The sequence below is a fragment of the Tasmannia lanceolata genome, unplaced genomic scaffold (assembly GCF_043159265.1).
Source record: "Tasmannia lanceolata isolate RefF3 unplaced genomic scaffold, GAP_Taslan_0.1 ptg000019l, whole genome shotgun sequence".
In the NCBI taxonomy this organism is placed as follows: Eukaryota; Viridiplantae; Streptophyta; class Magnoliopsida; order Canellales; family Winteraceae; genus Tasmannia; species Tasmannia lanceolata.
This window is the reverse complement of record NW_027518696.1, coordinates 5,651,227-5,666,500: the sequence shown is the minus strand read 5'-3', so window position 1 is coordinate 5,666,500 and position 15,274 is coordinate 5,651,227. Positions and strand designations below refer to the sequence as shown.

General features: G+C 44.0%; 2 protein-coding genes across 2 annotated transcripts; both read left to right on the top strand.

Moving 5' to 3' along the window:
• The first annotated feature begins 4,981 nt into the window (after positions 1–4,981).
• Positions 4,982–7,402, top strand: LOC143852252 (Pentatricopeptide repeat (PPR) superfamily protein). Its single transcript, XM_077361655.1, has one exon. The coding sequence runs from the start codon at positions 5,224–5,226 to the stop codon at positions 6,931–6,933; it is 1,710 nt and encodes a 569-aa protein (XP_077217770.1). The 5' UTR covers positions 4,982–5,223; the 3' UTR covers positions 6,934–7,402.
• Positions 7,403–8,152: 750 nt separating this feature from the next.
• PHR2 (photolyase/blue-light receptor 2) lies at positions 8,153–12,339 on the top strand. Its single transcript, XM_077361656.1, has 4 exons — positions 8,153–9,248; positions 11,245–11,462; positions 11,582–11,677; positions 11,995–12,339. The coding sequence occupies exons 1-4, from the start codon at positions 8,262–8,264 to the stop codon at positions 12,074–12,076; spliced, it is 1,383 nt and encodes a 460-aa protein (XP_077217771.1). The 5' UTR covers positions 8,153–8,261; the 3' UTR covers positions 12,077–12,339.
• The last annotated feature ends 2,935 nt before the right edge of the window (positions 12,340–15,274 follow it).

Genomic DNA, 15,274 nt, shown 5'->3' with positions numbered 1-15,274 from the left:
AGAACCCGAACAGATCTGAGTTGGCCGGCTTCAGACGGTCAGCTCCGATCATCATCTGTTCGAAGGCGTGATAGTAGAGGATGTCGGCGGAGCTCCCGTTGTCGACCAGGATCTTCTTCATTTCCCAGTTCGCCACTAGCATTGTGACGACCAGGGCATCATCGTGCGGGAGGATCAGACCGTCAAGATCTGCCTCCGAAAAGGATATCTCATTTTCTGGCTCGGCCCTCTTGCTGCAGGCGTGGACGGCGTTGACCTGCCGGGCATAGGTCCTGCGGGCCGATGAAGAGGTCCCTCCCGCGGTCGGCCCTCCTGAAATGGTACCAATAATACCATGAGGTTGGAGTTGAGGTTGAGGTACCTGAGGAGGGAGAACGGCCGGGGCAGGAGCCTGGATGCGGTCGCCCAGGGGTTGGGCGTCTCGAGGACTTCTGTCTCTGGGTCTCGGGTTGTCCTGGCGCTCCCTTCTGTTGTCGTTATTTTTTAAGTACCTCCCGAGGTACCCTCTGCTTATCAGCTGCTCGATCTCCTCCTTGAGATGAATGCAGGCATTGGTGTCGTGGCCGTGGCTCTTATGGAACCGGCAATACCTGGACATGTCTTGGGTGCCTGCCTCTGGCGTCTGCTTCTTCGGCCACCGGATGAAGTCTTCTTTCCGGATGGCTGCCAAAATTTGAGCCCTAGATGCGGTGAGGGGCGTGTAGCGCTCCCTCGTCGGGGGGCTCCTCTCCTTTCGAGGCCGGGGGGAGCTCCTTTCCTTCCGGGACGGGCTGCTCTCCTTCCTCTGGGGTCTGTCATCCCTACGCTGCTTGGCGGGGTTCTTCTCCTCTGGTCTTCTCTTACTGACGGAATCCAGGGCAGCGAGAGTCTCCTCGACGGAGATGTACTCCTCCGCCCCGGTCATCATATCTGCCAAGGACTGCGGATTTCGCCGGGCGACTGCTCTTCGGAAGTCGGTGGACCGGGCTCCGGCCAGAAGAGCATTCGTTGCCGCGGAGGGATCCAGGTTGGGTACCTGAAGGGCCTCCCTGTTGAACCGGCCAACGAACGCTTTTAAGGCCTCACCGTCTTCCTGCCTCAGGGCCATCAGTGAAGCCGTCGTCTTTCGAGGCCTTCTGCTGCTCATGAAATGCCGGGCCAGGTCGTCCCCGAAGTCGTCGAAATTGTCAACGGACTTGGGCTTCAGCCATGAGTACCAGTCTCTCGCGGCTCCAGTTAATGTGGTGGGTAGTGCCCTGCAAAGGAACCCGTCCGACGCCCCGTGGAGAAGCATCGTCGTCCTGAAGGTCTGTAGATGATCCACGGGATCGGTGGTCCCATCATATTGCGGGATCTGCGGCATCTTGAAGCCCAAGGGGACTGCCGCACCGAGTACCCTGTCTGTGAAAGGGGGATTGCTACTGAAGATCCTTGAAGCAGGGCGGCCATGATCTCTAGCCAGCTCCTCGATTCTATTATCGATCTTCTGGATTCTCAGTAACATCAGATCATCCCTCTGTTCGGCCAGACGGGCAGGTCTACTCCTTACAGCTGATGGGCTCCTTGCGGATCCGGACTGGCTGAGGGGACTCCTTCGCCGGTGCCGCGATCCCTCTCCGTGGATAGGGTCTCTCTTGCTGCCCCGTTTCTGCACGGAGGGAGATCGTGACCGGTGATGCTGACGAGGCTCAGGGCGCACGTTCCTATCCCGCGAGTGGTGGTCTCTTCTGGTGGAGTGACGAGTTTGGTCGCGGGGTGGAGACGCGCGTTCTCTGCGGGAGCTTTCTCCCCTCTGAACGGGTCGAGAAACCTCGACGGGGTGTTGCTGGAGTGCGGGACCCGCATTCCTGAACTGCGCAACTACATCAGTCATTTCCTGAAAAAGGGCCCTCATCTCCCTCGGGGTCGGGGTGGGGTCTGAACGGTCCGAGTGGGGCGAAGTCCGCTCCACGGCCGCCCCGACCTCCACCTGTGAGGCCAGACGCTCACTTCGTCCTTCACGGGGGGCCGTAGCCCGGGTAGCCCGAGAAGTCGGAGGTGCTCGCTTGCCGGTCTGTCCTACCATTTTTATCTGGGTGAGATTTCGAACAGCTTTTTGTTGCGTGGTCCCACGGATGGCGCCAAATCTGTTAGGCCTAAAATCGGTAACAGGTTATGGTAGGGCTGGGTGGTCCGGGCTAACGAGCCACGACTGAGGGGCTGGTTGAGTCCTGCGCTGCACAGAGTACAGACAAGAAAGAAAAGGGTCAGAGGACCAACCCGGAGTGATACTCCGGACGGGCGCTTCGACACTCAAGTCAGTATGAGCAGGAGTGCAGAGCAATGTCAGAGCAAAAAGCTTAGAGTTTTTGTTCTTAGTTTTTCCGGACCCTCACCTTAGCACAAGTGAAGGCTATTTATAGTGATTCTGAGCCACCTGTCTAGGACAGGTGGTAGTTCTGAGCCAGGTGGTGGCCTCTGTATGGACCAGGTTTCATACCTAAGGAAGGCAGGTGGAGGTCCCTGATTGGTCCAGGTGTCACACCTAGTGGAGACAGGTGTTGGCCTTCCAACGGTCCTTGTGAGGGCCACGTGCCAGAAGCTAATTGGATGCTGAGTTCGGACCCCTCAGTGCTGAGTCCGGACTGCTGAGTCCGGATTCCCTCAGTGCTGAGTCCGGACCCTATCACTTTGCATTCGGATATATCAGGAGGGCCCATTCTCTCTGCAACATCCTCATTTTATTTCAGATACTGCTATCAGAACAATCTGAATTGATATGGGCATGGTTTTTTTCTCAGGTATTTGAAGTATTTGACGAAGAAATATTTGAAGAAGCACAACGTGCGGGACTGGCCACGGGTGATTTCGTCCAACAAAGACCGCAATGTCTACGAGCTACGGTACTTCAACATTGTGGAGAACGAAGGGGAGGAGGAAGACTAATCTTATTTTGCATTATTTCCCATTTTCGTCTTTTCCCTTTTGGAGCTCTTAAGTTTCAAGTTGAAGTCTCTTGAGTTTTAATTTTTAGGCTTGTGGAATGATCTTTGGAGCATGCTTTCTTTTTTGTTTCCCATAAGTGGTATATTAGATCTGGGCTTTCTTTCCATGAGAATAGGGAGAACAACTTAGGGCTGGCAATTTCACTCGTGAAAACAGGGATTCACCCCACCCCGGGGGCGGGGACTTAAAAACTTCCTCGAAGCGGGGACGGGGATGGAGATGGACCCACCCCGCCCCGTTTTAATATGCAATCCATTATCAATATCCTCTTATTTTAGTAGTGTTTTAGTATTTTTTTTTTTGTTAACAGTAAATATTTCTTTTAGGTTAGTGATATTGGCACTACCATATTTTTATAAGTGCACAAACACTCTGCTTGTCTTTTTCTTTTTTTATGGGCGCTAAAAAGTTTTTTCTTGAGGTGAGGATTTTTTGTGCGGGACGGGGACGGGGCGGGGATGGGGATTTGATATTTCCTGCCATCCCCGAAGCGGGGACGGGGAATTTTTCCTTCCGGCGGGGACGGGGATGTGGAATGCAACATCCGCCCGGCCTGGCCCCGCCCCGTTGCCAGCCCTAGAACAGCTGATTTCGTTTGTATGGCATTACTACTGATCAAAGCTGCTAGCCACAGATCTGTTATTATTTTTTTGCTGTTGCCTGTTTTGAATTTTTATCTGTGATATCCCAGATTAGTACACTATCAAATTAGATTTTTTATGTATGTTTCTACTAAATGGACCAGAGCTAGAAATCCTGTGCAAATATGTTTCATTGCATGGTTTGGATCACGAGGAAATCCAGTTAAGTGTGGAGTTTTCAACTGGAGGGCTCGTATCAGATGGTCTGTATTGTAGATGGGAGATGGTAAGCAGAAATACAATTCAATATTTCTAATTAAATTTAAATCACTGGATCTTGTCAACCACAATATACATGAAAAATAGAAATCCTTTGACTTACCTGCCATGGCTGAAAAACAAAGAACTTGAAGCAAGCCTTCAACTCAATCCTCTGTATTCCTTATGCTCTTGCTTGGATGGATCAGCAATCCTGATGAGCCTGAGATTAAACAGAGATAGAGTTGGGACCACTTCTATTGAGAAAACTACCCACTAACCCATGTCTTCCATATCCATCAAAGGAGACCAATAAGGGTGATTCCCGTATCCTTGTTTGGAGGACAAATAACAAATACGTGCAAGGAACGTGCGTATATGGGAAACTGTCGCTCAAAACTAAATAAGATTGGAATGACGATCCGGATCTTTAGGTAAAACAGTTTTAACAATGAAAAAAGACCAAGAAGTCCAACATAAGATCCCTCCAGTTAAATGTGGACTGTTTAGATATTCTATTCTCTTGGCCCTCTATTTGGGGGTCAACAATGGGACATGCAGCATTGTCTGGTGCGTGGGAATTGTGATGGGCATTGCACATTCGCAATGAGCCCCAGAGGAGGAATGCAGGGTTCTTGAACTCACCTGTATGTTTTGTTCAATGACAATCCATCAGTTGCATCTATTTATGACAGCTTTACTGAATTGCTATCTTGGAGCAAAAACTCCATGGCTAATAATAAGTGGCAAAACATTAGCCTAACAGAGGAGTATGAAGAAAATTTCATGAAAATCAGTAATCAGTACTCCCAAGACAAAAATAAATGTAAAATTAATATATGAAGGATGGGTCATGCCCCAAATGTCTCTCCTATTGAATGATCCTAACTATTGGAGGTTTTCCAGCTTAATTTGGAACTTTGCCTGTTTTATTTGCATAACGCTGCCATCAACGCCCGGTTGGACCATCCCAGAAAAATTCAGGAAATGGCCAATCCATAAGTGAGGCTTACAAAATGAAATCATTTTGATCATAAGAGAACTGATATCTGCGCTATCATATTTTGATATTGGCCCTACACTTTGTTCAGCATTTCCCTCTTTAGATGTTGATAGCATCTTGAGAATTTTAACATCCGTGAAAAGCTAATTAAAACTAGAGAACAAAGTGAGTAGAGTCATCAGCTCAGGTAATGAGATGAGATTAATTATGGGTCCTATTTTAAATTTTAAGACTACTACTACTCTTTGAATGTAGATCAGTTTTTCCAACTAAAACACCTCACATTCAACGGTTAGGATCGTTTCATCTAGGCCTAATGAATGGTGTGATCTAAGAGAGAACAAACCGTTTCATGGCTAATTCAAATTTTCAAACCATCAACAAACCATTTTCCCCGCCTTAGACTAGGTAATTCCAATGCGTGCAACTACGAAGCTTGTATCCTCAACTCACCCTTCTCTTCATCTTTCCCACCCAACCCCTGAACCCTTTATCTGGAATACTCTCATACGAGCCCATGCCCAGATAGGGGCTCCACCCAACATATCCTCCTTCTCAGTCTACCTCCGTATGCGTTTCCAAGGCGTCAAACCCGACTTTTACACCTTCCCTTTTCTCCTTCAATCCTGTTCTTCTCCCTCTTCCCTCCAATCTGGAACCAAAATCCATGCTCACATTCTCCACTCCGGTCTCTCCTCCGACCCCTTCGTTCAAACCTCTCTAATCAATATGTACTCTGATTGCGGAAATTTGAATTCTGCCCACCAACTGTTTTATGAAATTCCTCGACCTGACCTATCCTCTTGGAATTCGATCATATCTGCCAATGTGAAATCGGGCTCTATTGTTGCTGCCCGCCAATTGTTCGATGATATGCCTGAACGAAATGTCATCTCTTGGAGTTGTATGATTAATGGGTATGTGAAGTGTGGGGATTGCAAAGAAGCTCTTGCGGTGTTTAGAAACATGCAAGCATTGGATGGGGAGGATGTTCGGCCTAACGAGTTCACTATGTCGAGTGTTCTTTCGGCTTGTGGGCAGTTAGGTGCGCTCGAGCATGGGAAATGGGCACATGCTTATATTGACAAATGTGGCATGAAAGTTGATGTGGTGTTAGGGACTTCGTTGATAGATATGTATGCAAAATGTGGGAGTATAGAAAGAGCGAGACGAGCGTTTTGTGGATTGGGCTCTGATAAGGATGTGATGGCTTGGAGTGCCATGATTTCAGCTCTTGCCATGCACGGGCATGGCGAGGAGTGCCTTAATTTGTTCTCACAGATGCAAGATCATGGGGTGAAGCCTAATGATGTAACAATCTTGGGTGTATTGTGTGGTTGTGTCCATGGGGGTCTGGTGAATGAGGGTAGGGAGTATTTTGATAGGATGAGTGAAGAGTTTGGTCTTACTCCAATGATCCAACACTATGGTTGCCTTGTAGACCTCTATGGGAGAGCTGGCCTTATAGACAATGCGTGGGATGTAGTGAGGTCTATGCCTATGAAGCCTGATGTGCTTGTGTGGGGGGCTCTTCTAAGTGGGTCTAGAATGCAGGGTGACATCAAAACATGCGAATTCGCCCTCAAGCAACTTATTGAATTGGAACCATTGAATAGCGGGGCTTACGTGCTTCTATCTAATGTATATGCGAAAATGGGTCGGTGGGAGGATGTAAGAAATGTTAGATATATTATGGAAGCAAAGGGAATAAAAAAGGTTCCTGGATGTAGCATGGTTGAGGTGGGTGGCGTCCTACACGAGTTCTTCATAGGTGATGAATCTCACCCAGAGAGTAGACAGATATATCTGATGCTTGAGGAGATCATGAAGAGGTTAAAAATGGCTGGCTATGTAGGGAACACGAGAGAGGTTTTACTAGACTTGGACGAGGAAGGAAAGGAGTTGGCTTTGTCACTTCATAGTGAGAAGCTGGCTATTGCTTTTAGCTTCATCAAGACAACTCCTGGGACACCGATACATATTGTTAAGAACCTTCGGATATGTGTTGATTGTCATGTAGCCATTAAGATCATCTCTAAGGTTTTTGAACGGGAAATCGTCGTTAGGGATTGCAACCGCTTTCACCATTTTAGATATGGATCATGCTCTTGTAAGGATTATTGGTGATTCAAGCCCCTGTAAGAAAATATGGATGAGGCAATACGGACAAGAATATAATACTTACTGAATTTATTATCATCTGCGGCGTAGCCTCCCAAATTCTATTCCCATAAACCCTAAACCCTAAATGAAAATGCCAATTTGGCATATGAAAGATAACTTCAATCTTCATATTGAGCAGAACAGTATCATTTGCTTTAAAGCTAAGAAGTTTCAAAAGCTGGTATTAGATGGGGTTGGTGTTGTAGGGTTGAGATTTGGAAGGATGGCTGCCTTGAGGTGAATATATGGAACCAATGATAGGCATGCTTTTTAGACCTTCATGCATTGATTGGTGAGAAACTGCTGAATGTGTAATTGGCCTGTATCTAGGTTTACTTGAGCTTTGTTCTGCCTCGAGGTAAGCGAATTTGTGTTCTAGTGGAGCTGTGGCATTGAAACTTATAATTTAATCAACCTTGGAAGATTCATCTAAGTATCTGACAAGGAACTGCAGCCAAGTTGGAATCTTTTTTTTATCTCTACATGACTGCTAGAGCTTGTTTAAGAAGGGTGTTTCATTTTGAAGAGTTAATTACTCAATAGAGTACTTTTATGCCTTCTTAATTGTGACAGTTCTAGTGATGCTGTGGACCAAGAATGCTTATTTTTGAAATGTTTGAGACTGCCATACTAATGGGATTGTTTGTCCATGGGATTGGACTAGCTGCCCTTTGTTCATGTCAACCTTTGTTTTTAGTGAAAACATTACCAGAACTAAATTGGTATACATCAGACAATATAATTTCTAGATGAACTTATCCAAACAGGATATTTCCATCCTCATGGTTTCTACAAGTTCATAGGGTTTGCCCATGTTTTGGCCAATAGCCTAATGATGAGAGGATCATTTGATTCGCGCATGTTGAGAAATCTGATGGGCAAAATCCGTTCCGATTTTGTGCGAAGAACTAAAAAGGAAGAGACTTCAAGATGCGTTTAGTCGTGAGGTAGGTGAAACGACTTCAACACAAATTAATATGGATATTATATTGGCATGATTTTTGACAGTGCAGTAGAGAGATTCGCCATAGGGCCCATAAGATAGACGATCCAGATCAGCCCAAGGAGAGGAGTGCAAATATCAAAAAAAGAGGCTGCACATAAGGAAGAAAGAAGGTGCAAATATCAATTTCTTAAGTAATATCAGAAACCAAACACCACTCCCAGACAAACGGATAATAAAAACGAGGTTTGGTAGACATTGGTAGGTGACTCCCCTCCTTCCTCATATTCCCTCTCTACATTTGCTTAGCAGATACAAACCATACTCGCTCTCTAACCCATCAAACTCCATGGATCCCAACAACCTTCTTCCCCTCCCACCCAAAACCCTAGACCCTGCATCAGAAAAAACCCAAGAACCCCAAGATGAAATTACAACCAAACCCTCCAAAACCCATCTCCCCACAGCCTCAATCTCCCTCTCCCTCTCTTCCTTTTCCCATCTCCTCCTCACCCCAAAACCCCCTTCCCCTCTCCTCACACCCACACCTTCCAACCTCAAAATCCCCTCCCAAATCTCCTCCCTCTCTCACCTCTTCCTCACCTCTCCTTCCCCACCAAAACGCCATCTCAAATCCACCTCCCTCTCCTCCTCCCCTCTCCACTCCCCTTTCTTCACCCCCTCTCGCCGCTCCAACGACCCCACCAACCCTGCCGGACTCCGGCGAGCCTCGCTCGTCTGGTTCCGTAACGACCTCCGCCTCCACGACAACGAAACCCTAACCGCAGCCAACAATGAATCCCTCTCCGTCCTCCCCGTCTACATCTTCGATCCAAGAGACTATGGCAAATCCTCCGCCGGATTCGATAAAACCGGTCCCTACCGCGCCACATTCCTCCTTGAATCCGTCTCCGTTCTCCGTCGAAACCTCCGGTCACGCGGGTCTGACCTGGTGGTTAGGATCGGGCGGCCGGAGAGTGTGATTATTGAACTGGCGAAATCTGTTGGGGCGGAGGCAGTTTATGTGCAGAAGGAGGTGTCACATGATGAGGTTAGGGCGGAGGAGAGGATTGAGGAAGTGATGAAGGAAGAAGGGTTGGAGGTTAAGTATTTTTGGGGGAGTACTCTTCATCATATTGATGATTTGCCATTTAAATTGGAGGGAATGCCGTCTAATTATGGGGGATTTAGGGAGAGTGTGAAGGGTTTGGAGGTGAGGAAGACGATTAAGGCATTGGATCAGTTGAGGGGTTTGCCGGCGAGAGGAGATGTTGAGGTTGGGGAGATTCCGACATTGTTGGATCTTGGTCTCAGCCCATCGGTGACCGTGCCGCAGGTTTGTGCTCTGCTCGAATTTTTTTTTTGTTTGGATGTTCATTTTTTGTTGAAGTCTCTGATTCTAAGCACTTTTAGAATGTAATTTTGGTATAAAGCTGTCTTGTATTTGAGATTCTAATGGGTGAAGTCTGTTTTCCATTTTATTTTGTGGTTAATGGAGAATAATCTATGTTAGATCTGAAAAAGGAAAGCAGGGTGTAGGTGAATCTGAAGTTTAAGCCTATTTCTTATTTAAATTGGTACTGGGCATAGCATTTATGAATCTTTGTATTGACTTAGTCCTGTCCTGCTTGATTTTCTATAGCTTTGTTTGCTGAGTCTGCCATTGGTTTTGCGTCTTCGGAAGAATGAGATTTTTTTTTAGAATGAGTAATAATTTCAGTATTGTGAGATTCATGCATACATTGTTGGGATGGGTGATTTTCTTAGATATTATGCATACAATATACTACCTGTTAGCGTTGTGGGACTATGGTTTGTTCTCTCTAGTAGTACTCTAGTTTGGTACATTTGGAAGTTTCAAAACATTAGTTTTCTTGTGTAAGAAAGTGACACTTAAGCTATGAGGATTCACTGACATTAGTTACCATCATTGTACCAAGGTTTCTATTCGTTGCTTCTTTGCGGTCTATGTTGGTTACATATACCTGAACATCTTAGCACTAGCTATTGCAAGCTGTGAATTGATTAACCATCATAGACAGTAGTATGATAAGCCTGCTGCTGAAGAGTTTCAATGCAGCTTCATTTTTTAGTTCTCGGTGGCCGTCAATTGCATATTGGGTGGATTTCAGCTTTGAATGTCGACCATTGCCTGAGCATGGCCTAGTGGTTAAGTGGAAAATATGTTAACTTGGCATTGGTGCAATCCGGCAGGAACTTAACATGCCAAACTTTCGACGAGCATTAGGCCAATTGATGGAAGATTCAATGAAATCTGTGCTTTATATTGAGAGTTGGAGCAATAGAAGTTATGTTCTGGAGATGAGAATTTTATGTATCCTATATGGTGTCACAAAAAAGTAAATAGATCTGCTTTCTCTCATGTAACATGGGATGAAGTAGCTTCCTTATTATCACAAGATATCTTCATTGGCACAGTAACCTCAAATCCCTTTTCTTCTGTAAGAGTGAGTCTTCAACCATATAAACTAACTTGCGGTGGAAGCCATGATATTATAAGTTACCTTTGCACTGGATCGTGCAACCACATTTTGTTATTTGGTATGCCAACTACCTAGGTTACCTCTGACAAAAGTACAATAACCTGTTGTCGAGCATCTGACAAAAGTACATGTTGACCCTTCCTAATCTTCATTTAAAAATCTTTCCACTCTTCGGTGGTCATTTTTCTTGAAGAAAACTCCTCTATGTGGGACTCCCTTTCATTGTCTCAGAGGAATGCATTAATCAACATCCTAATGGTCAACAATGAGATCATGCATAATTGACTTGGTACGAACGACTATATCAAGATGTGTAATGGCAAAGTAAATGAGCCTTCCAGCAAAACGACGATATCTGGGATTGAGTCTCCAGCTCAATGGTAAAGGCTTTGCTTTTGAGCCTAGAGGTCTGAAGTTCGATCCAGGCTAACGTACCAATCATAAAACGAACATGTTACAAGTCATTTAAGTATCGTACTGACTAAAATACCCTCAGCATGCATTCCCACCACCTTTAACAAGGATTGCAGTGCGACATTTCCCACTGGGTAACCTCTCTCTCTCCCTCCCTTCTCTCTCTCTCTCTCTCTCTCTCTCTCTCTCTCTGCAAAATTTATTCCTTGCTTTACTTTATAGTTTAAACATATGCGTTCAAGGATCGGCCTTCTGCGCACCATGTCAATTTCAAATGTTTGTAAATTTTGCTGTTTAACATAGAAAAGTAGTAATATACAGATACTTATTTCTTTCTCTGAAGCCATTTGCTAGAATATCTGAGGTATTAATGTGTAATCTTTGTGACTTCAAATGTTGTTTCTGGTTGCTCAGGATGGTAAGCCTGCTGCTAATACTTCTCTTGTGGGAGGTGAAAGTGAAGCATTGCAGAGACTTCAAAAGTTTGCATCAGAATGCGCAGCCCAACCAAACAATGGTACTCGTGATAATATTTATGGTGCAAATTTCTCCTGCAAAATCTCTCCATGGCTAGCCATGGGATGTCTCTCTCCGCGATTCATGTTTGACGAGCTAAAGAAATCTGCTAATAGGTATTCCTAACCTACTCTAGCTATGATGATCTTGATCATAATAGCTTTTTCAGGCATTCTCCTCTTCCTCTGAACTTGACAAGAACCATGCTCACTGTGAAATAAATCCTGCTTTCTAGAATGATTTCTGCTTCGACTCAGAAAAATGGTGGTGGACAAGCTGATAGCGGGCTGAATTGGTTGATGTTTGAGTTGTTATGGAGGGATTTCTTCAGGTACATAAAAAAGACCTCTAATTTTTTTTCTATTTAAATTTGGGATTCTTGTGTTGTTTACCCTAGATGTGAGATCAACATAATTTTTTCTAAGCCACCAGTAAGTAATAAGGTGTGTTTACCTACTTGGGCTATTGTGACTGCCAAAGGCATATCGATTTGGTGAAAATCAGGGTCATCTCTGGTGTTCTTTCGTCTGTGCAAATGAAAATATGAATTTTCATACCCATAAAATTATTACTTTAGGGAGTCTGTTAAACTTTATATATGTTTTACTAAATGCTTGAGGTCATATTTCATGTGTGTTCTGGTTTCAGATTCATTACTAAGAAATACAGCTCCACTAAGAAGAAGCTCGATGCAGTTCCGGCAACAGCTTGCACAGGTGCTCTTGCTTGAACTTGGACTTGCTGTCCCGATTCATGTGCCAATACTATGTTGTTTTCTCTTTATGCTTAAAGTTTGTATTCGATGATGAGTTAGGTATTCTTAAGAAGTGTTGTTTCTTTAATGAACCTCAGATTTCATCGTCTGAAAGACTCTGAAAACTCATCTGTTTCTTAGAGATGGCTGATTTTGGTTTGTGGACAATGGAACAGTATTTATGTCAATCCAAACATGAATAACAGATCCTGCTGGAGCAGGGTTCATATTTCTCGCCATTGCCTGAAACTTTTTGCAGATGAGAAGCACTTGACACTTGAAATTATTAGTAATATAACAAAATATATAGAGAAATTTCCTCAAGATTATCCATCTGTAGCTGGTTTTCTTCTTTTCATCAGGAGTTTTCCAAGCTTTTGGACTGCTGATTTGGTCGATTGATGCGGGCAAATAGTCACTTGGGGGTGTTGTTTTGACAGGAACTTATGAGTTGAAGGGAAACCATTGGAGTTTATCCAGGAAACTTGCTTCTGAAAGAAATCCACAACAATACCACACCACAGTATAAAATACTTATATAACTCGAACATTAAGGGTGTTTGGATACATGGATTTTAGTTTGAAAACAGTGTAAAAGAGGGTTAATGATCAAGCTGTTGTATGCAGTCTTGACAGCGTTCCCTGGATTTTTAGTAAGAAATCCAGGTTTTAGAAATCTCTCCCCATTATGAGATTTCCAAAACTTGGAAACATGGGACGATCGCCTGCTCTCTTGCTGTTGAAAAGAAGGGCAAGAAATCAGAAAATGATGGCTGGTCTCTTTATTATCTCGTCTTCCATCAACAATTTTAAGGAAATCCAAGATTCTAAAATTCGCGATCACATCTAACAGCCTTTCTTGTCTGTTGGGAGATCCAGCCATTGGAATTTTGTGGACTATATTTCTGGGGGACTGATACCGTCACTATCAGCACACGATGATCAAAGTATGGTAGTGCCAATATCAGTCCCTATTTCTAAGTTTTTTTTTCGGGAAGGTCGATAATATTGCGGATCTGGTAGCTAGAAGAGCTAGTAGAGAATATTAGTTTTGGGGCTTACAATCATCTCTTTCGCTGCATTTTATTTATTTTTCTAAATACTTTTAGTTAACATTTAAAATAAAAGTAGCTATTTTTGTTTGCGTCAAGATCTTTAGAATTTTTTGTCATGAACATGGGAACAAAGTTTGGATTGGGGGAATGATTTGGCAAGGAAATAGTAGGGAAAATTGAGAAATTTTTTTAGTTGGGAAAAATTCAGGAGAGGGGAAATGTGTTTTTTCACAAGTTAAGAATTTCTGGCTGGATGTGCAAGCAATGTATTAGAAATTGAAGAATTATTCGTTAAAATTGTGATTAATTTATGGAAAAAATCAGGTTTAATATTGATAATTGCACTAACTCACGTTTTTGTTTCTTTTATAATAGGGTTTTGCTAATGAGTGCCTAACTTGTTAAGGTTCATTGGGAACGTAATTTTAAACATGTTTTGAGAATTTTACAAATGTTTTTAAGGCTTTTTTTAATGAAAACCTGTCTAAAATTATGTTTCAAATTCACATTTTTACAAATGTTTTAACGAGGCACTCGTTAGCAAAACCAATTGTAATAACCTTTGACAGGTGGGTAAATATTCAAAGACAACATGAGTTAGTGCAATTATCAAAACATGATAGTACGGATATTAGTAGCCTTTAATATTGTTCGGGACTTTTTAAAGATTAATATGTTATGCAGCATAAAAAAAAAGGGGGATATTTTCAAGAAGTTTCCAAGAAAATTTTGTAATCGAAGAAAGAACAACATCATTAATCATAAGTGCATTTTCTTCCTCGAAACCTTTTCTCTCTACTTCTTCACAGAAGGCCATTTCGCGGCTGACTTTTGCATGAGAGAACAGCGACATTGGCTCAATTGTTAGTAGTAGGGCTGCAACAGGGTCGGGTTGGGTCGGGTTTTTCAAAACCCTAGCCCAAACCTGGATCCCATTATCTCGGCCCTGACCCGCCCTGACCCTTAGTCAAGGCCGAAAAACCTCAACCCATTACCCGCCCTACAGGGTATTGTGTTGGCCCTGGCCCGCCCTGATTGGCCCTGATTGGGCAGGGCCGGGCCGGCCCTAATTGACCCTAGTGCAAATACCTGTTAAGAGTGCCAAAAATAAAGCTACCACTTATCATATGGAACAAAATGATCAATAAACAGAGAAAGGGAGCAAAATAAGACAATATGAATTCAAAAACATGACGGGCAACATAGACAATTAATAATAATAATCTAAGAAACATCAATCCAAGATAATAGAAAACATTAGCAAAAGAAACATGCACAGATGGCTCAATTCTATAATAGAAAACTCAAGGCCGGGCTGGATCAGGGTACCCGAGGCATTAACCCAAAACCCGCCCAACCTGAGTCAGGGTCTAAAAAAATGAACCTTGACCCGTCCTGAGGGTTAGAAAATCCAGCCCTTACCCTGTTCGGGCTCAGGGCGGGTCAGGCTGACAGGGCCAAACTTGCACCCCCAGTTAGTAGATTTCGTCTCATTTATTTAGTTCATCTGAAATGGCTTTCCCATAAATTGCATAGCAAATCCCTTCCTACGTTTTTGAGAGGGAAATGATATCTGCCATGATTTAATAATTGCACAAACCCAGCTTGTCTCTTCTTTTTTAATTGGCATTGGCTTGTGAGAGCTTCTTGGGAACTGTAATAACATTTGACAGCCCCTTAAATACTAAAAGACAATATGAGTTAGTGAAAAATATGAAACTATGGTTGTGCTGATATCATTTGGGCAATGATAAACTCGCACCCCTTTAGGATAATTCGCACCCCTGGAAACGTTAAAGAGCGTTAAAATTGCCCCATACCCTACTTTAAAAGGGAGAGAGAATTATCCAACAATGGGTGCGAATTTATCATCGCCCTCAAACTATGGTTGTGCTGATATCATTTTGGCAATCATAAATTTGCGCCCCATGTGGGATATTTCGCACCCCCTGAAACTAGGGGTGCAAGTTTGGCCCTGTGAACCCTGACCCACCCTGAGCCAGAACAGGGTAAGTGTGGGTTTAGGTGCATTTTTTAGGCCCTAACTCAGGGTCGGATCGGGTTCAGAGTTTATACCCTGGGCGAACCCGACCCTGTTTACACTTTACCCTTGACCCGC

Coding starts and splice junctions, on each gene's coding strand:
- LOC143852252 (XM_077361655.1), top strand. CDS start 5,224: ATGCGTGCAACTACGAAGCTTGTATCCTCAACTCACCCTTCTCTTCAT.
- PHR2 (XM_077361656.1), top strand. CDS start 8,262: ATGGATCCCAACAACCTTCTTCCCCTCCCACCCAAAACCCTAGACCCT. Junction 9,249..11,244: donor CATCGGTGACCGTGCCGCAG/GTTTGTGCTCTG, acceptor CTGGTTGCTCAG/GATGGTAAGCCTGCTGCTAA. Junction 11,463..11,581: donor CTAAAGAAATCTGCTAATAG/GTATTCCTAACC, acceptor CCTGCTTTCTAG/AATGATTTCTGCTTCGACTC.